The sequence below is a fragment of the Lolium rigidum genome, chromosome 2, assembly GCF_022539505.1.
Source record: "Lolium rigidum isolate FL_2022 chromosome 2, APGP_CSIRO_Lrig_0.1, whole genome shotgun sequence".
Classification (NCBI taxonomy): Eukaryota; Viridiplantae; Streptophyta; class Magnoliopsida; order Poales; family Poaceae; genus Lolium; species Lolium rigidum.
This window is the reverse complement of record NC_061509.1, coordinates 245,201,794-245,228,298: the sequence shown is the minus strand read 5'-3', so window position 1 is coordinate 245,228,298 and position 26,505 is coordinate 245,201,794. Positions and strand designations below refer to the sequence as shown.

At 45.4% G+C, this 26,505-nt stretch overlaps 1 protein-coding gene across 1 annotated transcript; it reads right to left on the bottom strand.

Annotated features, from left to right (window-relative positions):
* Positions 1-10,590: 10,590 nt before the first annotated feature.
* LOC124688452 (putative transcription elongation factor SPT5 homolog 1) lies at positions 10,591-17,484 on the bottom strand. Its single transcript, XM_047222131.1, is given in 20 exon segments — positions 10,591-10,896; positions 10,988-11,085; positions 11,188-11,404; positions 11,499-11,562; positions 11,804-11,933; positions 12,470-12,691; positions 12,766-12,936; positions 13,037-13,136; positions 13,217-13,360; positions 13,487-13,639; positions 13,736-13,763; positions 13,847-13,944; positions 14,042-14,197; positions 14,273-14,630; positions 14,709-14,782; positions 15,120-15,215; positions 15,350-15,511; positions 15,578-15,721; positions 15,829-16,067; positions 17,142-17,484. Coding segments are annotated over 20 exon segments (3,240 nt in total). The 3' UTR covers positions 10,591-10,653.
* Between the last annotated feature and the right edge of the window lie 9,021 nt (positions 17,485-26,505).

Genomic DNA, 26,505 nt, shown 5'->3' with positions numbered 1-26,505 from the left:
ATAACCATCACGAACATTCCCATGGTAAATACCTTATTAAGTACCATTACTGCAATTTTAGTAGTAAGGGAAAAACAAAGACCTATTTTACCAAATAGGAGAATGTTATCCAATTACACCCCACAACCCTGATTATTAAACTTGTTCTTTGTTAAAGAACATGTTCTTCAAAAGTTATTCTTTTGAAGTATATAATAATCAATCATTAACCATGACATATAGTACTAAAACTGACCACTGTTCTTTACTTGTTAACATTATGCCAATTATCATTCTTTGTGTGCTCAATTGATTACTATGCTTTATTATCTACCTGTTTATAATACCAAGTAATCACACCTGAATAAGAACCTTATATGTGAATCACTCTAAAAGTACAACACACCCTGAACTAATCATTACCACTCACTAATCCTAAATCATCGGGGTTAGGTCACGCGTAGAGCGATTGCATCTCATACTTATGCATTATTGCATCCTTGCCAATCTTTTAAACATCGTCCTTACCGGACGATGATGCTATTTCAGAATTTGGAGTTATTGCGTATCGAAGACCTTGCCTGCATAATCTTGCAGTCAAGAAAGGCAAGTTCATCACTTGCTCATGTCATTTGAGTATTTCTATCAAATTACTTGCAAAGTACTATGGTTATCACTATTACATAAAAACCAAAACCACTACTTTCATAACTATGAATATGACTATGTGGTGGGCAATGGAACCATGGATTGTGTTGATATGGTGGAGGTTCCATTGCACGGGTTTATATCCATCTAGGATTAAACAACAAATGTCGCCGATGATTCTTGTGCCGTAATACCCGTGTTAACCATAAGATCCGGAGTGGGACGGAGTAGTCAAAAGTGTTTCCACCTCTCGTTCATCAACGGATGCGCTTACCGTAGCAGGTTGTATCCGGCGGAACAACCGGAGGGTGGGGATCCCATTCTAATTCCCCACGGTAAAGCATTGCTTGCCGTAGCGGTTGTGTCTTGCGGAACAACCGGAGGGTGGGGATCCCATTCTAATTCCCCACGGTAATGCGGTCTATGATGGGTTGCAGCTACCGGCGTAGGAGTGTATGGTAGAGCCCAAGACTGCGTCGTCGTGGTCGGGGTCCACCCCGAGATTACGGGAATAATGGGACCGGCGTGGACCCAGGGGTCGGGGCATGCAACAACGGGTGGGTGTTCGAGGTAGCGGAGGAACATGATTGGCTAGACCTTATACCGGGCCTCACACCAAAGGAAGTGTGGACGGGTCGCCCCCGGTTGGCACCAAGGTTAAGATCTCTTATGGGTAAAGCAACACACCTCTGCAGAGTGTAAAGAACCGTGACTTGTCACTCCCTGTTCCGGGATATGGAACTGCGAACGCTGCCGGAAAGGAGCTCCATGAAGTTCTAGTAAACCGGTGAAGGCTGACGGACATAGCTCTTCTGAATAAAAGCAATCTCTTGAAGAAATGATTATGAAAACCTGCATTGGTATTATACTTTCTGGTCTAATGCTGTAGCTAGTGCATTAAACACCTCTTTCCTATAATGAACTTGTTGAGTACGCTCGTACTCATCCCACTCTTAAATCCCCTGCTTAGATATGGAGGCATCAAAGGAGGATCTACAGTGCAACTCGAAGGCCGAGGAGTCAACAACTACTTCACGAGACAGGACCCTGTCAGAGAAGTCAGATACCACATCCAACAAGGAGAAAACCTAGTTTAGCCATAGAAGGGAAATAGCTTCCTAAACCTAGCTCCTATTTAGCTAGAGTCTATTCTTAGCCTCTGTAGTTAGTGTATTACTCTACAAATAGAGTTCGTGATAAGACTAGACTACGAGTCGTTCTTCTGGAGTTTATTTGCAGTTTTACCTCATTGTAAAGTAGGAGGCTGTGATGATCTTATGTAACGAGTCAATGTTGTAATTCTATAGACATACCTTGGACCCGCATATGTTTCTGTTGTACCACTCTGAGCGATATAATACTAGTGGAACGGTGTTTCATTGGTGTTATATCAGACTTGCATACTACACCATGCAGTGGTATGCTGGGTCACCACAAGACGCTACTTGGATGACTGACCATATAGATTTCGCAAAACTACACTGGAAGAAAAGGTGTTTGATGGTTTCGTCGTGATGACAGAAAACACACCGTGTATTTCCGTGCCAATTCCGCTTAACAAGATTATCTTTAGTAAGAATAACTCCTCGACGAAGGTACCATCCAAAAATCTTGATTTTTAATGGTATCTTCATCTTCCAAATTTTCTTATTGTTATCAACTGGTAAATCAGAATGGAGGATTGCATTGTATAAAGATTTAACTGAGAAAGAACCATCTACATGAAGATTCCATCTAAATTCATCCGGTTCATGGGATAATTGAATATCACCCAAACGTTGAACTAGAGTATTCCATGCTGTTAGCCTTTGTCCAAGTAAAACCCGTCTGAACGTCACATTCGGGGGTGAGGTAGCCATCACGGTAGCAATGGTATCACCTTTGCGACGAACAATACTATACAAAGCAGGATATTGTTCACTCGAGGAAGCATTGTCCAACCAAACATCTTCCCGGAATCGTATCCGTGCTCCATTCTTAATAGAAAAAGTACCATGACGAAAGAAAATGTTTTTCGTTGCCATGAGACCAGCCCGAAGTGAGAGTCTCGGTCCCGGGTTTCCAAACCACTTGGGAGAGCGTCTTCGAGCCAATATACTTTCTCCGGAGAATAGTTTGCCAAGTCCCGTTCTCGGTAAGAAGCTTAAAAAGCCATTTACCTAGCAGCGCGAGAATTCTTAACCTCCGAGGTCATGAATTCCAAGTCCGCCCTGATCTTTGGGACTACACACTATACTCCATTTAACCAATCGATACTTCTTTTTCTCGCTGTCCCCTTGCCAAAAGAATCTGGATCGATAATAATCAAGTTTATGCAGAATTCCTTTGGGCAGAAGGAAGAATGATAACATATATAGTACCATATTTGTTAGTACCGAGTTAATGAGTACCAGTCTTCCTCCTATGGACAGCAATTTGCCTTTCCAACTACTAAGGCGTTTCTGTAATCTTTCTTCCACAATCTTCCATTCAGCAAGGGTAAGTCTCCGATAGTGAATCGGGATACCCAAATACCGAATAGGGAAATGGCCTTGCCCGCAACCAAACAACTCGTATACTCGAGTCATATCGTTTTGGGCATCGCCGAAACGAACAATTCACTCTTATGGAAGTTAATTTTCAATCCCGACAATTGCTCGAATGTCGCTAAAATTAATTTGAGATTACGAGCTTTTTCGAGATTATGATCCATAAAAAGAATTGTGTCGTCGGCATATTGAAGGATAGATAAACCCCCATCAACCAAATGTGGGATCACACCTTCAATTTGACCATCAGACTTGGCACGCTCTATGAGTATTGCCAAGCATATCCGCTACAATGTTGAATAACATTGGTGATAGCGGATCGCCTTGGCGTAACCCCTTTCGTGTACCGGAAATAGTGGCCGGTGTCGTCATTGACCCTAATTGCCACGCTACCTCCATACACAAAATCGTAAATTAGAGCACGCCACTCGGGAGAAAAACCTTTCATCCTCGGTGTCCGTTGTAGGAAAGACCATTTGACCTTATCATAAGCCTTTTCGAAATCCAATTTTAAAATGACCCCATTAAGTTTCTTGGAATGCATCTCAAGTACCGTCTCATGCAGAACTGCCACTCCATCAAGGATATTCCTTCCTTGCATGAAAGCAGTCTGAGAAGGTTGTACAACATGATCCGCGACCGTATTCAGTCTAATGGTGGCCACTTTCGTGAAAATTTTGAAATTGACGTTTAAGAGGCAAATAGGTCTATATTGTTGGATCCTTTCTGCCTCATTAACCTTTGGTAACAAAATTACTTCACCAAAATTTAGACGAAATAGTTCTAGTTGTCCTGTGTGAAGGTCACTGAACAAATCTAGAAGATCCAATTTGATAGTATCCCAGAACGTTTGATAAAACTCCGCTGGGAAACCATCTGGACCCGGTGCTTTATTGCACTCCATTTGGAAAATAGCTTTCTTAACCTCATCCTCGAATAAGGCGCGATTAAGAGGCCATTTTCCTCCGGAGAAACTTGGGGTATATCGTCCGTGCGGTCCTCATTAAGGGAGAAAGAACTTTCCTCCGGAGGCCCAAACAGTAACCTTATAGTAATTAGTAATGTAAGATTTGAGCTGATCGTGCCCTTCAATAACCCCTTCATCTTGGATGAGAGAATGAATACGTTTTTTCCGATGCCTTCCATTGGCTAAGCCATGAAAATATTGTGTATTCGAATCCCCTTCCAAAATGAATTTGGCCTTTGATCGTTGATACCATTTGAGTTCCTCTTCGCGAAGAAGGCTCGCTATCTGCGCATTGGATTGATTTTTAAGGTCAATCTCTTGCGTGGATAACGGTCTCACTTCCGCTAGGGCCTCTAGGTCATCGATCACTTGTGAAAGGCGAATCTTTTCTTTCTTAAGAATACCAGCCGTATGGGCAGCCCAACCTGTGAGATGTTTACGCATAGCGCGCATTTTATTATTCCATCTCGTCATCGGATTGTTGCCCCTAACTGGTCTTTCCCACACCCTCTTAACCATCTCGTGAAATCCATCACGTTGTAGCCAACCTAGTTCAAATTTGAACGGCCGTTTACAAACCTGACGTGGATTCCCAGTGGTTAAGAGAATGGGAGCATGGTCAGACAGTTTTTCAATACGCTCTAGGGCGCGGACAGACACCATGGGATATTGATTCTCCCATTCGGTGTCCATCAACACACGATCTAGTTTCTCGTATGTTGACTCAGGCAAGCTATTGGCCCAAGTAAACTGTCGACCAGACATAAAAACCTCTCTTAAGTCCAAGCTATCAATGACAGCATTAAACAAGAAAGGCCAATGTCCATCAAAAGGGCCTTTACTCTTCTCATGAGGAAATCTCATCAAATTAAAATCCCCGCCGATTAAAATCGGATGCGGATTATCCTTTGTGAGATTTACCAACTCACGAAGAAAGTCGGCCTTAAAAGCATCTTGGACAGCACCATACACAAGCAACCGGACTCCAAATGAAACCGTCTACTTTGTTCTGGATATCGAGTTTGATGTGATACTCTCCATCTGAACTAGCAAGAATAGTCATTGTGTCTATGCGGATGCCAAGTAAAATGCCCCCAGACCTACCACGAGGCGGACGAGAAAACCACTGAAAGTTAATCCCGCCTGACAATCGGTCGAGGAAACTTTGTGAGAAATTTCGTCTGCCCGTCTCCGATATAGCAATAAAATCTAAATCATAATCTCTACAACCATCGGCAATGTGAGAATGTTTAGCCAAGTCTCCAAGACCTCTGCTATTCCGAAACATGCCAATCATCGAGAAACTATTGCAGATTTAGTATTTTTGCCATATCTACGAGACTTCTTACCAGCGGAAGATCGGGAACCACGTGCAGAAGCTTTTAGATCATAAATTGAACTAAGCTCCGAGTGTTCCAAATCGACCTCAGTAAGAGTACCAATAATAGACGAGAGGAGCTGACCATCTAAGATGTCATCCGCTCCATCATCGTCATCAATAGGGGTCTCCATCCCAGTGTAGTCATTCGGAGCAACCGTTAAACGGTCAAGCTCCGTCTGTCTCAACACATTGGCAGAACCCGAAACCTCGTCAGGTCTAGTACCCAACGAAACTCCTAAACTGATCAAATTAGAAGAAATGCGAGAATCTGAAAAAGAAGTGAAAGACTTGGATGAATGTGTCGTACTTGTCGTATCCAAGTTCTTCTCCGCCTTACGTCGCATGGCTCTCTGCATGGTGTCCTCATCGGTAGGTCCCGCCCCATCCTCCGAAAGCGCGTACCTCCCACTCCTCCTCAAAGTCGGCTGAACGACCGGAGGAGGGACGATAGGGGGAGGATGCTGCTGAGCGGGGATCGGTGAAGTAGATCTCGGGCGTGGCGAAGAAGTGGCCGAAGCAGGGACGATCGACGAAGCGGGTAAAGAGGTAGGTGATGCAGGGGTAAGAGGCGATGAAGCCCCCCGCACCGACCCCGACCTCGACAACCCACCGGCTGCTGGAGTAGGAGGCGAAGACGATGGGGCATCAGCCGACCCCAAAGGGTCCAGGCCATGCCCCAGCCCCGGCGCCCCCACCACCTGTGGGGATGGAGCGGTCTCCCGCTGTCCGTCGACGTAGGCCACACCACGGCGTGGTTGCACGTCCACCGAAGGAAAGGCAGCCGCAGCGACCCCCCTCCCGGCGTCAGTGCCACGCGATGGCCGAGGCGACGAGACGACGGTGGGAGTGCATGGCGCGGCCTCCGCTGAGGCCGCTCTCCCCCGCGCCTCGTCCTGATGGTGCAGCAGCGCGGCGTCGCCCGCCGCCTCCTCCTCCAGGACCGGTCCATGCGGCAGCAGGCCGCCAGGTGGTGGTGAGGGCGGCGGAGCCCTCGAGGCCAGCTCCATCGCCTCCACCCTCGAGACTGAAGATGGCTGCGATGCCCCTGGGGACGCGAAGCTCGACGACGGAGAAGAAGCCGGCCTAGTCCGACCCTGCATGAAAGTCCGAACACGAGAAGGTGAAGGAGTCCGAGATGCCTGTGGTGGAGAAGCTACTAGATGCGGTGTCTGGGACCGTGCCCTCGCCACTATCTCCCTTCCTCTATCGGTCACCGGTGAGTGATTAAAAGGAGTCAGAGCGAGCTGTGCACCCGTCGCCGAAGATGTACCAGTCGTGTGCGTAGGAGGGCGGGTATCCACCTCCATGTTCGCCGTCCCTGGTGCAGCCTCCGCTGAACCATCCTCTAGTCTCTTCTCCTCTGCGCCATGGGAATCATCAGAATCCTCTCCATCTTTCCAGAAGAAAGGCCGAAACCGTGAGTCGGGCTCGAAACCATCCGCCTCCTTCCGAAACCAAAATCTATAGCCATTGAGGTGAAGCAAAGCAACCACCTCCAAATAGCCACGTTTATCTCTCGAGAGCACCGAAACATCCCGCATAGCCACCAAAATGCGAACAATCCCCTGACTGCGAAGAGTATATAAGTCCACATCAAGAGTTTCTGCCCAAATAACAGCTGGAGATCAAACCAGAATTTTCTCACACTGCTTCCCCATGTTTTGGTCAAGTTTGGCTCCACAATTTAAACACTGAGCCAAAGAAAATACAACCTAACCAAATCTTGTCATGCAACCATAGAAGAAGTACAACCACAGCCGTATTGAACTCCCACCAGACATTAGTTGCCTTCCTGCACATTTCTCCATGATGCACGTTCATTAGATGGGATTAAAGGCCCATATGCAGTAGAAGAGCATCTACCGAATATGTCAAGAACTTGATCAATAGCAGATCACACGGAATCCTACTACATTACACTGTAAGTAATTGAAGCTGTAGGCAAGGCAAAAGAGGAACACAGCCATTCATAGCTAATCTAGTGAGTACTGATAACATAAGTGATACGCAGATCATCATAAGACACACATGCTACACACCTCCAGTTTGCACTTGGCTTCAGATTCAAAAGTCTTGCACCAAATCTCATAGCTTATACCAATTCCGATCTGTGAAAAATGATGAGCTTAACATACGAATATTTTGTTCTTGTGGAGACTAATTTCTGGGTAAAGTAATACCAGTGGATCCACTCGTGATAGCGAGGTACGGAATATTACATATAGTATCTGTGAGACAGAATAATAGAATTCAGATTTGCAATCAAAGTGAAGTAGGCACCATAATATTAACCAACAACCAGAAGACAGAAGACGCATTCAGTGCACTGCAAATAAGTTGTTACCCTAAAAAAATGTTGTTGAACAAAATTCAATTCTACCATCTTTACCACAATTTCTTGTAGAAAGCCATATATAGCATCTGTATTAGATTTTTGAACTGTTAGCATCATGGATCCCATTTGGGTCTGCATATACATATGCATTCTGGGTTAATCGTTTATGATCGTTCATGCCAAGATGCCAAGAGGACAGCAATTGGGCAGAAAGAAACATGCATAAATGTGCACACACAGACAAAACATGCCATGACAATCTTTGTCTTGAATATTCAGAAGAATAGATTAATAAACTACAGGTAATTAAGAAGATGGATCACCTTGCAAGCTATAAGTTCAACCAACTGCATTAGGAATTTCTCAAAAAAAAAAACTGCATTAGGGCATGTACATTGGAAAGCGCTTATGCGGGCGCTTAAAAGGTCAAATCCCGGATCTGCTTAAGCGCCTGGCGCTAGGAGATGTACTTTTGCACCTATCTTCTAAGCGTCTGCCTCTTATCTATTCATGGATGCTAAGAAAAAGGCTAGGAACTAGCTGGGAACAGGTTGGGAACCGCCAAAACATCCGGGAATTCTTTCCTAGCGCCTTTAGCTAAGCGCCCCCATTGTACTTTCCCTTAGGAACTTTCCTAAACCATTTCCTTGGGCAGTAGACGCCAACTGTAAATAAGGGTAGACTTCATATTTAGCTTGATCATGGGCCAACTCTTCAAAACATTTTCAGTCCCCCACACTGTGTGGAGAGGCTCCTCAATGGGAGAAAGGTCCATTCTAGTTCTGCATATGCTTTTTTTAAATCTATCTTCAAAATGACCCCACATTGTTTCTAATAGCTGGTGGTAGGAAGTGCTTAATGAAGTATCACTGCGCATTCCAAGATACTTCCGCCAGGCACGAGAGCCAACGGACTCAGTTTCACCTCGTCCTCAGCCATTTTGATCCAACAACCATTGTCTCTCCGATCACAAACAAGCATCCTAACTCACAGTCCACGCACGTAAAACTGAGCCTAGAATAATCCCGTTTCATTCGACCCGCACGGGGAAAATATCTAGTGATACCATCCCTTACATGATACCATGATATCATTTCATAAAATTTGAATTTTAAGTATCAATTTTTTTTTGAAATAAAGTTGTGGTGTTTGACAAGATATGTGTTTATATTCTCTAGATTTTTCACACCCAAATTTAAAATACACCAAGAGAAACAAAAAAGACAAATGTTATGTGAATAGTGCCATTTTATGTTTTTGTCTTTATGTGATACTATTTATGCTTGATTTCTCATTTTTATTTCTCTTAGGGTATTTTGAATTTGGTTATGAAAGTTACTGGGCACGTAGACATGCATCTTGCGAACACCCAAAATTTTGGTTTTAATTTTTTTAACATTTAAAATTTAAATTTGATGAATGGTATCATGGTATCAAATAAGGTGTGGTATCACTAGATATGTTCTCGACCCGCACGTTCGGAACCTGGCAACGGGCGAGGTCGATATCCCACACATTCATTAGCGCCGCGGGAGAGCCGGAGAGGGAACAGAGGGGGAGCTCCACGAGCTCATCGCCGTCGACCTCACCTCGTCCATCCACACGCAAGCCACGAGCACTTCGGCCGCCAGATCCTCAGGGTCGGGGTCGCCTGGCGTTGCTGAACTCGGCCGACGAGTCCACGGCGATGAGCTCGCGATTCTCGCCGATGCGCCCGGAGCCGGCGCCACCCCCACCGCGGCCCTGCGCCCGGAGCCCTACACCACCCGAGCTAGCCGTGGCGGCAATGGCAATGGAGCTCAAGAGTGCGCGCGGGAGGAGGCGATGTGGGTTGGCATTGGGACGGCCTGCTTGAGGATGGCAAGGAGGAAGAGGGGAGGAGTTGCTCGTGAGGAGGAGAGGGAGAAGTTAATGGGCGTTGTCAGACATGGTGGATATACACTTCATATACGTAACGAGAATACATATGAATACATATGTTGATACACACGTGGTGCTTTCTTATTAGCTAGGCTTTCATCCTCGGGAGTACCCGGGTTCCGATCGGCATTTTCACCGTTTCATTGCTGTATCTCCCTTGGATACCGGAAATGTTTGGTAAACCCATGAACTCAGCACACTGATTAAAGAACTCATGCTACACCCTAAGACTTGGTTCCCTCCACTATCTCATCTCATCTTCATAGTTCACAGAGAACCTAAGAATTCACGGTCATAGCCTGATTATATATATAGAAAGAGAGATGTCGTAGAGAAGCTTGTCTGGAGCTTGATTTGTGTGAGGCGTCTGGAGCTTGATTTGTTTGAGGTTTCATTTCGTGGGCATGGGAATGGCATGGCCTCACACGACAGGCAAGGTCAATGGAATGGAAATTATGTGCGTTCTTCCACGACAACTGCTCTGCTAGAGCTTTGAAGCAAGTTGAAACAGATTCAGTAGGTGCGAACTTCACCCATCCACAATTTTCTTTGGCACAAATGAAAGTTTGTTGAGGAGGCTACCAGAGTTCAAATAAGTAAACCACAAATGAAGACTTCTCTGTCGCAACCAGGATAATGATAACAAGTCATTTCAGGTAGAGAAAGATCACATACCATCTACATTTTTAGCTAACATCTGAGTATCTACATGCATCAATAGTTTGCATGATATACTGCACAAGTGGAATTAAGTACAATCAGTCTAATCTTTACAGCCATCTCAAGTTGCTAATTTGACCCCAAAAAACTATTCCAAGGAAGGACTTCGTTACTCAGATAAATACCTAACAGGTTAGATATGTGGACGTTAACTGATCTCAACTGCAGAGCTATCTCAAATTGCTAGTTTGCCCAAAATCACCAAGTCTACTATTTTCACCTCAAGCGAGCCTTCCACCCTGACAATCCCATCAGACCCATCAACTCCTATCAGTTTTCCTATAACTCCACGTAAGGAGCCATTCATGATCTTGAGCCTGTCATTCTTCTTCGGCCTGATGATCTCAAGCTCGTCTGGGAGAGCTGTTACGTCATCCCCATTGCCTGATGGCCCAAGTGCAACACGGCAAGATCCATCCTGCAAGTTCAAGTTCCCGGAGATGTTTTAAAACAAACAATGAGTGAAAGAAGTTATACATGTACTTAGAGCACTATAAGCATTTCTATACCGGGAGAACTTCCTTCACTACACCACTGGTGGGACCATCTCCTCTGGACACATTGACCATAACATCTGGCAAGAGCCAGCTGCTACCGCCCTCATCACCTGGAAGCATTTTGGAAAAAAAATAAAGATATGTGCATCCAGATTGTTCGCTTACATCCCATCCAACTGAAGATGAAACAGTATATAAGGAAAAGGACATACCTATAGCTGGAGACATTATATCCATTCCAGCATTGCCCGGAGTCATTGGTTGCCCACCAGGGGTTTGGGGCTGATACGAGGCGGGAATTGGGGTCATTGGTTGAGCAGTAGGTGTTGGAGCATTGAATGCAGCATCACCAAAACCATTTCCAGGGGCACTTTCCCATCCTGATCCAGGAGTAGGGGCTTCGAATGGCCTAACTACAGGAGTTCCTGGCTGAAAAGGGGAACATACATGCAGAAACATACTATTCAGTTGCCAACTCAAAGATAAACAATCTTCAAAGTTCACGAGAAGAAGCACATGGAACCTGGTAAGCTGGACTGATTCCCCAAGTACCCCAAGTGCCAGAATTTCCATCTTCCTGGTTATCCCTGATGATAATTTAACATGTCGAGTGACCAAACAGAACATCAAGATCAATGCCAATAACATTTAAATACTCTACTACCCAACAGACATATTTGAAATAGATCACACTTGCTAAAAAAATAGACCATACATGGAGCAGGATAAGCAAAAGATCTGAAGCTGATTTTTTCTGAATTTCAGGACTTCAATTCTACAAGAGAATATGCCCAAGTAAACAATTTGTTCTGAAAAGAGAATACCAACCTTGGTGGACTCATTGGTGCCCAAGATTCATTACGTGGACTCATTGGTGCCCAGGCTTCGTTACGTGGACTCATTGGTGCCCAGGCTTGATTATGCATAGGAGTTTGCAGTACATCACGCATTGGTGTAGCTGTACAAATTCAATTACATGTTACCATCGAAGAAGGAGATAAGAAACAATACATGGTACAATGAAATGAATGGCAGAAAACAGAAATAGGCTATGCTATTCATCAAGAGGGCAAAGAAGAATAAACAAGCACCAGGATGATTTAAAGATCAAATGGGTGAATGGTGCAAGCAAGAACCCAAGTGGCAACAAAATGACTATTCACATTCGCCCTTCAAGGACAGAAAACACAATTATTTTGTCAATGCAGGTGCAACTACAGTATTTCCCTCCTCTTCAAAATATATGACATTTTAAGAAACATTCGAGTTCATGAAAAATTAGCAGCCACTGTAGGCAGTGTGTAATTAGAATGCTACTCCGTATATTCTTATAACTACTTAGCAGCATATTGTAAGAGACATTAGCAGGCAATGTTGCATCTCTCAAATGCACACTACACCTATCTTCAAAATGGCATAAATGCATTTGTAAGAGGAACAAGCCAACTAGGTAGACTTAAATAAACCATAACAAAGAATATAAAGCAAGCAAACCTCCAGGTTCTCGCATTGGAGTTTGAATAGGATACATTGGCGTTCGTGATGGGTGCATAGGTGTTTCACTGCCCAATGAATAACGAGATTCACTGCTAATACAAATGGTCAGTAAATGAGCAAATGGTACCAAACAGCTGGTTAAAAATATGATTGATCAGACAGAAATTTACCGGACTGGTGTTTCAACATTTGCTGGTTCAGCGATATCATCTCTCTTAACTATATGTTTACACCAAGGTTAATCTTCAATATTAGACGGACAGCAACAGTGGTAACAATGAAAAAATATTCACCTGTAACAATCTTCATAAGTGAATCAAGCTCCACACGCACAAGGGCACCATTCACTTCTTTAACACGGCCACGATATCCTTTGTATGGACCAGATTTAATTTTGATACATCTACTCACCAAGGCATTATGCCCTCTGCCACCACGACCACCTCCTCCAAACCTTCCACCAGCTGCGTTAGAGATAGGCGAGTGCATTATCATATCTGCATAAAGTAGCTGTCCAATAACTAATGGCAGAAATAGTAATGACCATTCAAACTATGTTCATACAATTCATGTAAGGTCCTCTCGGTGGGAGCCCTCCAGGAGATTGCAAGATCCTTGCTGGAGATCTAAAAGCACCAAGACGTGGATCTTCTGTATCCATGCCCTGCGAAAGGAAGTAAATTGAAGATGTTATAATATGTTCTAGATACCAACGAGATTTAATTGAGATAATCGAGAACATACCATCCCTGTGCTGGTGGCAATTGATCCCCCAACAAGGAGACAAGATTGTGCTTTTGCACAGATAAAACCTGAATTTTCAAGGTGGTGGCGGTCATAGATAAAAAGTATCCCTTTGTGTATATGTTGCACAGGTCCTTGCTTTCCCTATTGTGGCAACAAGATATGTTTGTTAGACTCAAACAAGAAGACTATTAAACTGACATCACAGAATAAATAGACATACTAACAGAAAATATCAGAACACAAGATAACATGCAAAACTGTACACACCTTACACGTCCCTTCGACTACCCTTACAATATCCTTAGTTGACACAGTGTTACCGGGCCTATCTTTTGCAGATGTGCGCCGATCAATCTTGTATTTTATTTCTCTCAATTTCACGAGCACCACTTCTTGTCTATCAGGCACTCCTTTGAGAACCTAATTACATAGTGGGGTCAATACATATAACTCTAAACAATCAGTCAAACATGAATATTCAACAATTATGCTTGCCTGAAATGCTTCGCTTTCCACCTTTAAAATAACACCAAAAGATAAATTGCTGAAAAGTGAAGAAAAGGGATAAGTTGTTTTGTAGCCATTAGAGATGATGGGCAGCAACTTCACTGTAAACTCCGAACTTACTCAAGAAGGACAAGATCATGCAATTCATAATCACCAAATTTGGTAATCCCCGTCGTGACCTCAGAACTCTCCACAAGATGATCTGCAAATACACGGATCTGCAGTCACAATGGCACAATAGAGGAGAATTAAAAACATAGCAAAAAAATAAAAGCAATTCACAAAACATGCATATATGTACCAAAAATTTCTCACATGCTCTTTGGTCGTGTCGGATAAAATGATCAAGACATGTCCTTCCACTTTGACTACCATGCCTGTCGCACCTTGTTGAGCACCGGAAACAACTTTTACATGGTCTCCTGGATTGAAATGTTTGCAAAGATCTGTTGCATTGAAGGCAAGAGTTTTCTGCATGTCACAGAGAGATGTTTCAACTCTATTGTCCAGTTGATAGCAGCATAAAAATTCATTGCAAGTAATTACCGGAAGACCAGACTGTTTTGGTCGGATGTGTACGGTAGCATCCTCAACTTTCTCCACACAGCCCTCTAAGTTCTTGAGATCACCTTTAACAACAACTACAGCATCGCCTTTCATGAAATGCCCTTTTTTCCTGTTTGAAAATAGTGTGGACAAGCTAGCCACATCCTCATTAATGTCATCACCAACTCTCCTGAATTTCTCCAATTCATCAAGTGATGGCTGGACATTATGTGTGCTGATTGCTTTTATCGAGACTGTTTTGCGCAAAAAACCATCTTCAAATGTTAAACCATCAACCACCTCAAAGTACTCCCCAGAATCTCTATGTCTCCTCCGTTCTACAGGAATGTTCATCTCCCTGTGTTCATTTGAGTTAGAAAAAATAGGAGCCAAAATAAATAAATATGAAAAAGATAGTAAAGGGATGAAAAAGCACCTCGCCTCACCGACACTGAATAACCTTGGAGGTGGAACAAATGACTTCTTCTTCTTCTCAACCTTAAGTCCATTCTGACAAAAGACAAGTAGTATCATGTGAATCCGTCCAATAAGTAAGAACATTACAAAGTATAAGCACGCATTATCAAGAACATAGATTGATAATTAGAAAGTCCTTCAATAAGTAAAGGCTACTAATTCCATTTTTGGCACAGCAAAGCATGAAAGTAAGCGAATCACGTAGGAAAGAGAACCCAAACTTGAAGTTACTATGTTCACAGCAGCTGCAACAGCATACTATAAAAGGGCATGATAGCGATGAGCTCAACTTATTGGTAAAAGTGTATATGTTAGGTTCAAAGGTGCCAAGTAGAAATTCAGGATTAATGGGAACTAACAGATAACTTACCAGTTTCTTTGTCAATTTATCTGTCAGAGCTTGTAAATCTATTCTAGGAATGACCTTCACAATAGCCTTTTGGTTCACATCATCAACATCAACAACCTGAGGATAATAAAAATAATAATTGACAAATCTATATTAACATCACCCCAAGAAAAACAACAACCATTCCCAATCAAAATAAATAATTGACAAATTTATATTAACACATGAACCAAGAAAAACGATGACCATACCTTAGCAAGATCCCCTTTATATATACCAAGCTTGATCCGGACCCATGCATCTCTTGAAAGATCAACAGACTTAGTCGTGACAGAGAGAACATCAGTCATTTCTTTTGTAGGAACCTGAGTGATTTTTGCTGAAGCAAAGATGTTCCGCAGACCTTTGCAAGCCTGCAATGGAGTTTAGTAAACATCCCTCATTCAAAAGACTAGAATGACAGGTTAAGGACGGGTTACCTCCTTGACATGGGATTCTTTCTCTGCTTCAACATAAATGTAATTCTTTAGGTGTTCCAGTGCAATCACAGATTTAATCTGGAGATCGTCCCTATCAATGAATTTTTGCATTAGACAAAGGGCTGTCTCTCGCTCATGTCCAATCTGAAATCATAAATAGACAACAATGAGTTCAAAAGGTACAAAAAAAACAAATAGCAGAGGCAGAGGCAGAGGCAGAGAGCTTAATTTCCCTAAATTTTGCAACCTACCGCACATTTGACCATCCAAAGCTTTGGATCCTTCACTGATGGCAGGAGAGCTTGCTGATCAACCTCGGTGAAAACCTCGTCAGCATAATCAAACTGTGGCTGCCTTCCATATTTATATACTAGGTGCTGTAAAATCTTATCCGTGTCATCTTCTTCCTCCTCCTCCATAGGAACAGAATGGCGCCTAGGGTTCCTCACACCCTCGTCAGGATTGTCGGGCAGATCGTCATCAATAAAGCCTGCTCAAGCAAACGAGCATAAGTCCAGCGCCAACACAAATGGCCTTGCTTTTGCACAATACACAACTAGCCAAGCACAGGAATTTGTTGATCCCAACAGAAAAGTAACAACGTTACATATACTTCTATGCCAATAACAAACATACATATGAACATCAGTCAAGACCGATGGCAAGTACACCCATAAAGAAACTGCAATTGATGATCAGTTAAACATCACATCCTGCACCGTCCGATGTCAACGAGTATTTGTTCATCTGCCAATCCAGTGCAATCTATTATATAGTTTGATGCAGCAAGAGTAAGGAATAGAGCAAACAGGGCTTCAACAAGTACATCGAAAAACCGCGCAGCGTGGCATCAGAGTATCCAAACGAAAACCACAAATTGATTCTAGTTGATAGGTCCCCAGCAATTTCTTGAAGATATGACGACACTAGTCTACCCCCGTGATGACAATGTGGGCAGGGACAGACTGTTGATTTCAACAACTATTTCCCAGGCATGTATATATATCCTGGGTAGCTCCAGCCATAAGTGGCAGGAAGTGATGAATTTTGATGGAACATGGATGATTTTGGTCATCATGATCTCCGACCCATTCATGATAAAATCCCGTAATTAACATAGCTTGCCACTAAAGCCCACTGGTGGTTCACAACAGGACAATAAGAAGCTTTGAGTAAATCATTGCCATATAATGCGACTAAATTACCACCAGGCTATCGAACCTAGCGAACATTGAGGTTAAGAATAGGATGCAATCAAGCCAGGAAGCCGACCAAGCAAGCCAATTAAGCCCACCCTCACCATTTCAAGCATGGGTTAGCTACTCCCAAACGCAAACATGGTCCAGGAGTCCAGGGAAATCCAAATTCCAGAGAAGGAACTGGCGTCGTCGATCGCAGAAATCCACGATCACGTAGAAATGCTACGGAACCGTCGACGCGGAAACCGAAAGCGTACAAAAAATCGGCACGAAATTCTGCGAAATTTGGTACGGGAAATCGGCCCCGACGGTGTACGGAAGGAAGCTAGGGCACGGCAAAGCGGGGGGTGGGTGGGGCAGCTCACCGGGCTCGTACTCCCCTTCCTCGTCCTCCTCGACGTCGTCGTCGACCTGCGCCATGTCGTCGATGAGGATGGACGCCCGCTTCATCCTCTTGCTTCCCTTTCCGCCGCCGCCGCCGCCGCCAGCGTAGTCCTCGTCGTCGTCGTCATCCTCATCCACACCCTCCTCATCCTCGTCGTCGTCCTCGCTGGCCGCGTCGTCGATGAAGCTCTCGACGCCCGACCGCCGGCCCCTCCGCGGCCGCTTGCCGCCGCGCTCCTCCTCCTCGTCCGAATCGTAGGTCTCCGCCGCCTCCTCTTCCGACGAATCGTCCTCCTCGCCGCGGCCGCGGCCGCGGCGCGACATTGCGGCGGCGGCGGCGGCTAGGGTTTCGGCCCCGCGGCGCGGCCCGCTGTGGCTGGAGCGTGGCCCCGCGTGGCAGAGCGGAACCCTCGAGGGCCGAGACGCGAGCGTGGGTGCGTCGGCGAGCGAGGTCGGGGTGGTGGGTGGGTGGTTTGAGAGCCAGGAGTTTTCGATTGCCGGCAAGGGGCACTGGGTTATTAGCGGCGAGTGTCTACTTATAAGAAGGGGATGGCGTTGGGTGGGCTGGGCCGGGCCGGGCCGGACGTTGTGGCGGCGCCAGGGTATGATTGGTCGGAGTAGAGGACTAATGGGGCTTCTGGACCATTCCCTCCAACAACCATGAAAAATTCTTGCCCATCCGTCAAATAAGCCCGGTTCAGCCCAATCTTGCAGAGTCTGCGCAATGGGCTTATTCCGTTCACCGCATTTGCAGCCGCCAAACCCTATTCGAGGCCTCCTGAAGCGAGCGCGCACTGGGCCAGGCCTATTAGCGAGGGTGATTTTGTATTCTAGTTTTCTGTTTTACACTGGTTTCTTCGGTTCTGTCCTTTTTTTCTGTTCTTTCTACTGGTTTTCCTGCTTTTCGCCGGTCGTTTTTCTAAATATTTTTTATTTTTGAATTTTTTCAATTCTTTTTTATTTTCAGTATTTTAAAATTTTGAACATTTTTTTGTTTTGAACACTTTACAATTTTGAACTTTTAAATTTTGAGTAATTTTCAATTTTGAACATTTTTTCAGTGCTCAAACATCTTAGCAGACCTCATACTAAGACGAGGGCCGCATGGGACTGAGAACATCCTATGCGCATGCTATGGATGCCTGCTAAACCACAAGCCATATTTTTTCGAAAATGATGGCCAATATATTAATAATTATCACCAACACTAAAAAAAAAAATCAAAAGTAGTAAAAATTACAAATAGGTCTTTGCACTATCTAGCGTAGACTACGAGCACTAGAGTGAGCTAAATGCATGACGCCGTCCTCGCTCCACCATCATTGGAGCCGAGCGAAGCTTGTCGAAGTAGAACTTGTTGTAGTTGATGGACATGAAGTCGTCGTGCTAAGTCATCGCCAATAATGAAAATCGTAGATCGTAAGAGCCAAACCTATAACTACATTGACGAACACAAAGACAGACTAGATCCTAGGAGATCCACCAAACACAAAACCCCATGCACCCTCCGCTAGTACCAGGCGCACCACCGGAGCGAGAACCTTATTCTACCATTAGGATGTTGCATCTGCCTCATCATCCCAAAAGAAGACACTAAAAAACATAAAAAAGGAACCGTAAAACCTCCCGTTGATGAAAGTATTGTGGTCCGCCACACCTGCAAGGCCACCAAAGGTGGACCATACCTACAGCGTCACTGCGAGGCACCGGAACCCTAGATGGGTTTCACAGGTCGGCTTTCTCCAGGATCCGTAACCACAATCCAGTTGCACAAACTTGTGGATCCTTGTATTTTGGGGGCATCGAGAAACAACGGTCAATAAGAAAATACATAGTTCTATGTATTTTGTTTATCCTTGCATTTCGGGGCATCGAAGGTGCGGCTGGCCATGGCCCCTCATCCAGGAGGGTCCATTTTCTTCCTTTTAGGTATTTTAGTGTCTTTTTTGGGATGCTAAGACGGGGGGTTACATCTTGAAGTAAGAATAAGGACAAGACACTTCTAGCCAACAAGAAGGACAAGAGAAAGCACCAGCAAAAAGAAGAGGTTGTGAAGAACTACGTCATCATACAACACAAGAACCTTATCGTTGAAGAGATCAATGCCCACAACATGCGCAAGGAATTGGAGCCTGCCGTACTTAGCGAGGAGGCTAAGCTCATGACGACCTCCTTGACATAGGTATAACCCCTGGTCCATAATTGACGAAGAAAGCTCATGGAGTCGAAGATTTGGAGGTCCAGAAGGTTGAGGATGTTCGGATTAGAAAAGTAGAGTTATTATAGGAAACTTGTATCTATATAGCGAAAGGTCCAACACGGTCCGATAATATGTACTTGTGCGACACAAAAAAACTCTCGGCTTCACCTCCTATATAAAGGGGAAACTAAGGTCGAGATACGGATCGAGTCATTGCAAACTCTAGCCACCTTGTTTCGTTGAGTTGGACGCCTTTGTTCTGAAAGATCGAGATGTCGCCTAGAGGGGGGTGAATAGGCAATTAAAAACTCTTACGGATTTGTCTTGTAAGAATGCGGAATTAAACTAACGTTTAGTTTACAAGCACAAACCCTAAATATGCTAAGTTCAACTAAGTGTAACAATAGCAACTAGAGCTAAGCAAGATAGGCACAAGATATATGTAGCACAAGTGATAGCAAGATATATGTACTTCAAGCACGATGGCTATCACTAGAAAAGAGAGCTCGGGTATAGAAATAACCGAGGCACGCGGAGACGAGGATGTATTCCCGTGTTCCCTTCCTTTGCAAGAAGGTACGTCACGTTTGGAGGAGTGGAGGTCCCACGAAGGATTCCCCGCGCCACGAAGGCTCACCCTATTCTCTGAACCACACCCACGAAGGATAATGGCCCTTTCCTTATGGTTAGCGTTTCCTCCGCTCCGGAGATGGCAAGCTCCACAACCACTTCACAAGCTCCACGAAGGAGAAGCCCGGGCCTCTTCACAATCTTCTTGAAGAGATCACCGGAGCACCAACCGCCAAGCCAACTAGGAGGTCTCCCTCCAAGAGTAACAAGCTCACGGTCTCTCACTCGAACTAATCGTGGTGGCACTACTAGGAAAAAGCCTATAGGTGGAGGCAATAGGTGCCGGCGCACCACCATGGACGTGCGCCGGTGGAAAGTGTTGCCGGCGCACCACATTTCAGACGCGCCGGAGATGCGGACCTACTGCCGGCGCACCAGCTGAGTCGACGCGCCGGCGTTATTTCCTGGCATGGGCTCGGCCGATTCGGGCCAGGCCCAAGAATCATTGCCGGCGCACCAGCCCAGGGGCGCGCCGGCGGAAATATGCTATTGCCGGCGCGCCCCCGGGCTGGTGCGCCGGCAATGATTCTTGGGCCCGGCCCGGGGTGATATAGCCGAATGGGCTATGTTCGTCGCGCGCACCCATGCCCTCGGTGCGCCGGCGAGTAACTCGGGCGATTATTTCTGCTCAACAACCACTCCCCCCACTACCATTACTCCACTCCTCCACACAAACCCGAGCCTTCTCCCAACCCAGCTCATTTTTGCCTATTCCTATCTCCAATTTAGCTAATTTGACCAAACAAAATCATATTTTTTGAGCAAATCTTCGCTTCCTACATGCATCTCCCACATCCCCCTATGTAGATCTAGATCTACTATCCCGCATTGACCGCTCAATCTAGATCTAGATCTAGAAAGTCGGCTTCCATACGCCGTGGTAGCGGCGCGACGTCTTGATCTCGTTGACGAATATATCAAACAAATAGGTGATTAATGAACAAATTGAGGAATGAAATCGATATATATTGGACACTTGAAGCAAAAGCTCGTGTGTGGCATATATATATATGTTATGTTTTTGCTTGTGCTTGTGTGTGTTGGCGTTGAAAATGAGTTGCCAACGTTGCGCCGAAATGTTGATTCTTTAAGTTTCCGTTTCGGCACATTTCTGGCGCTCCTATGTCCTACCGTGTAGGAAGGTCATGCCGAAATTTTCCGTGAAAACTACCGACGGATGCATGGTTCTAATCAATTATATAATCTTACCGTGCAGGCCATAATGGTTATCGAGATGAGTGAAAGCGTCGTGATGAGATATCTGAAACACGCGATCATCGACATGTATGAAAATAACCGCACGGAGGTATTGTGTCCGTGCCGAAGATGCAAACGAGTGAAATGGTTTGACCCCTATTCGAGGCAAATTGCGGGGGCACCTGCTCACTAATGGTTTCATGCATGGACACACTCAATGGATGAGTGATGATGGCGCGGAGGTCAATGGGGCGACAGCAGCAGGTGGTAATGGCCGGCAAGAAGGAGGGCATCATGATATTGATGACGATGAAGAGTTTGTCGCACGGGACGATAACCTTGACGATGACAATATCCTTGACGACGACAATAACCTTGACGATGACGAAGAGGTGCCGCTAGCTTCAGTCGTGCGGGACCCTCATCTTCAAGATCTGCTTCTCGAAAAGACGAAAGGCGCCAAGCGGAAATCAAAGCTTGAGCAACTCGAGATAGACTCGAATACTCCGTTGTACGACTCAGGTCGCGGGTTGGGGGAGTCCCGCTGAGAGTAGCTCTCGATGTGCTGCGGATGAAGGCGAAACACGGATGGACGGACACAAGCGTCGACGACATCCCGGAATACGTGAAAGATCTCCTTCCTGCCGGGAACACGTGTCCTCGGTAGTCTAGCCGAGGCCAAGAGAATCACGTGCCCTCTCGACTTACCCCACGAAAAGTATAACGCCTGCATCAACGACTGTATCATGTATCGCAAGGAGCACATGGACAAGACCAAATGTCCTGTGTGTGACGCTGAACGGTACAAGAAAGGGAAGAAGAAAGCTCCTCGGAAAGTTGTGTGGTACTTCCCGCTCGCCCCCCGGCTTCAACGGTTCTACGGGGACCGCAAGGAAGCAAAGCTCATGCGCTGGCACGCTGAAAGAAAGGAGGCAGTGTTGAATGATGAAGAGCGGATTGAGCACCCGAGGCTTCGACGCACCCTTCGGATGCAAGCCAGTGGAAAGCATTAGACAATGAATTCGGAAGTTTTGGGGCAGATCCCAGAAACATCAGGTTGGGTGCTAGCACGGACGGATTCAATCCGTTCGGAAACCAGAGCAACACACATAGCACATGGCCCGTGTTTGTATGGATGTACAACCTCCCGCCCTGGCTGTGCATGAAGAGGAAGTACATACAGATGAGTATGCTAATTCAAGGGCCGACACAGCCAGGAAATGATATCAACATGTATGTCGAACTATTAAAGGAGGAGCTTGAAACGTTGTGGGCGGAGGAAGGGGTAGATACATGGGACGCCGTCGCGGAAGAATATTTCCCTTTGAGACCCGCGTTGATCACGACGGTGCAGGACTACCTCGGATACGGTTACATTTCGTGCTAGGTGTGCCATGGACACAAGACATGTGTTAGGTGCATGGAAGAGACGATGTTTTTGCAGCTTGGTAAGGATCCAGGCTCTTCGAAAACAGTTTACATGGGGCATCGAAGGTGGTTACACAAGACTGACCCGTGGAGAAAGCGTGGAGATTTGTTCGATGGTACAAATGAACCCCGAGGACCTCCACGTAAGAAGAGCGGTGAAGAGATCGATACATTACTGAAAGGTTGGAAGGAGTGCCCTGCGCCGGGAAAGATTCGTCAAAAGCCTGGAGAGAAGAAGAAAAAGGAAACGATGCCACTCATTGGTGTATGGAAAAGGAGGTCTGTGTTTTGGGACTTGCCGTACTGGAAAATTCTCGATACACCTCACTGCCTTGATGTCATGCATATTACAAAGAACGTGTGCGAGAGCTTGCTTGGCACTCTTCTCAACATGCCGGACCGGACCAAAGATGGGCCGAAAGCAAGACACGACCTGAAAGTTTTGGGCATCAAGGAAGAGCTTCAGATCCCGGCGGCCCAAGAGGGACAGTCGGAGGAGGAGGCGGACGGCGGTCGAAGCGCAAAAGGATTAAGCAGCCGGACTATTCATCGTCCCCCTCCCTGCTTCACTTTTAGTCCGGCCGAGGTCGATCAATTTTTCAATTGCCTTCTAGGAGTCAAAGTGCCCTTCGGTTACTCCGGGATAATAAGCAGATACATGGACCCCAAGAAACGAAACTTCAGCGGCATGAAGTCTCATGACTGTCACGTGATGATGACGCAGATTCTTCCGGTTGCAATCCGAGGTATAATGGATGACCATGTCCGTGCAACGCTGATCGGGCTCGTAACTTCTTCGACGTCATAACTCGGAAGTCGATAAGCGTGAAGAAACTCGCAAGGCTCCGAGGAAGAGATCGTGGTGATCCTATGTGAGCTTGAGATGTACTTCCCGCCTGCATTCTTTGACGTGATGGTCCATCTGTTGGTCCATATCATGGATGATATCATCAGTCTAGGGCCGGCATTATTACACAACATGATGTCGTTTGAAAGAATGAATGAGGTCATTAAAGGATACGTTCGTAACAGGTCACATCCGGATGGAAGCATCGTCCAGGGTTGGCTCACCGAAGAGTGCATCTCTTTCTGCACGAATTATCTAGACATCGAGGACTCTGTTGGTTGCCTCAAAACAAGCACCTCCGCATGTTCGAGGGAGTAGGCCACAAAAATGGAAGGAATGAACTGCACGTGCACATGTCTGGTCGGACTTCCGACTTTGACAGGGCCAACTTAGTAGCGCTACAACACATTGACTTGATCGATCCTTGGTTGAAAGAGCACAAAACCATGATAGAGAACAGTGGCAAGCCGATGATGACGGAAGCAGAAATATACAGAGAGCACAACTCCTCTTCCGCGCGCTGGTTCAAAGACCACATTGATGCTAATCCCCCACCAATGGATTCTGACAAGGATAAACTAGTATTGGCCTTGTCACATGGCCCCGCGTCCAACATCATGACTTACCAAGCGTACGATATCAACGGGTACACATTCTACACGGAAGAAAAAGACAAGAACGAGTGTTTACCGAACTCGGGGGTAACGATGGATTCCTGGACGGGTGACGTAAAGACTAGATATTACGGAAGAATCGAGGAAATGCGGGAGCTTAGCTACGGCTGGGGAGAAAGTGTCGATGTTCCGTATCGGATGGGCTAAGAGCGTCACAAAAGAAGACCGGTATTTCACCACCATGTTTCTACCCGAAGCCAACAAATCAAAGTCCACGAACGCCACCGCGCGGAATGAGCCATGGGTACCGGCGGAACACGTGCACCAATGCTTCTTCATAACCGACCCATCCAGTGCCTAGCCGTGTTATCGTGAGGAGAGGCAAGAGGACCATCGTCGGAATGGATGGAGTCGCCAACGAGGAAGACTTCGAAGGACAAGTCGGAGACCCAATGATGGAAGAATCCGAGGACGAAGACACAACATACACCACAAGAAGAAGCAGGACCACGCTACCGAGGTCAGGTCGACCCTTCAAAAGAAGAAGTCACGACATGGCGCTAAATTATTCAACGACGAGCAAGAAAAGCAAGAAGAAAGTGAAACACTCTTCTCAATCGATGATGTAAAACTTTATTTGCAATCTATAACTCATATTTTGTGTAATTCATAACTACTCATATGGTCATGGCCAATATTTTATGTATGACTAATTAATATTGTGTTGGTCAATATTTTGTGTATGTATTATTTTGTGAAACACTCTTCATGTTTTTTTACATAACTCATGCATATTTCTTTGTTATTATCTTGAAAAGATAAGAAAAATAAAATAGTATAGCATTTTGGGTAAAAGAAAATAAACATACAATAAATAGAAAAGAAATAAATAAATAAAAAAGTATAGGATTTTGTATAGCATGTATATATACTGCTACACATGTCCCGAGTTACAGCTGTGCCACGCTTGTGCCGGCGCACCACGTCCATTGTTCGCCGGGGGTATACGTGTCCCCGGCAAATGAGGGACCTGGTGCGCCGGCAATAAGCGTGGCACAGCTGTAACAACAACTTAACCGTTTTCTCTCTTCCTCTCCCCAGCCAAATCCCCCTCTGCCTAGATCAAGCGCCGCCGTCGTTGGAGAAGAAGGAGCCGCGCGCGCCACCCCAACTCCCCCCTCTCGAGCGCCGCCATTCTGCCCCGCCACTGTCCTCCACCAGCCCCCACCACCTTCCCTGTACGCCGCCGCGGAGGACCCGAGAAGGAGGCCGCCGCACATCGAGGAGGAGGAGGCCGCTTCACCTCGAGGAGGAAGAGGAGAGGCCACCGTCGTCGCTACCGTCACCATCGGTGAGCTTCCCTCTCTCCTTCCCTCCACCTTCCCCCTCCCCTCTTCCCTTCCCTCCACCTTCCCCCCTCCCGGCTAGGGTTCCAGCTAGTTAGGGTTCATTGGAGTTCATAGTCTCTGTTTGCAAATTGAAATGCTTTAGGGTTCCTGCTAGTTAGGGCGAATTCTCATGCTCATGCTCACTAGAGATTTTGAAATGCTACTGGTTGCAAATAAAGATTTTGAAATGCTACTTCTCATGCTCATGCTCACTGCCAAAAAAGAAAATGAAAATAAAAATGCTTGCAGTACCTAGGTAGCTAGGCAGTAGGGTTTTTTCTTAGCTTCTTTTCATGTTTTTCTTTTCTTTTGCCTCTCTGGTTAGAAGAATATATTTCATCTTCTGCAATATTGTGGTCAAATGGAACGAAACAAGGGACAAAGCAACATCATTGATCCATTTATCAAATGCCTAATGCAAATGCAAATGAAAATGCCTAATGCTACTTGCAAATGAAGTAGGTACTGGTTGATATAGCAATAAGTAGTATTTGCATTAGGCCAGTGCATCAATAAGTATGTTACAGTAATTAAACCAGTGCATCTGTTGATTATATACATCATTATCATGTTAAAGGAAAGAGGCAGGAGCTCTGGCATTATTCAATCAAACAGATAGTGCATTCTTTCAATTATCAAGTCCATGATTATGCGAGAGCTCCGGCATTCAATCAAACGAAGTGCTATTTTCATTTCACATTTTTCTTTAGTAAGAAGCTCATGTGGGCCTTTGTGCTATTTTAATTCATGGTTGGTTTAAGCAATGAGATAAAACCACCTTGCTTATTGGTGCTGTCTGTAGGCATGTCTGATGCTCATGACAATAATGAAATGCAAAAATGCTTGCTCATGCTCATGCTTGCCATAAATTGCTACTCGGTTCAAATTGCTTGTGATAGCAGCTTTTGTTTTCTTTATTCATTGCTTGCTGTTTGATTTTTGGGTGAGCTGGATGCTGCTTTATGAGTGACTAGTAATAAGTAAATGACTTGTTGTACACTGATTTATAAGTAAATGACTAGTAACACTACAAAGGAAGAC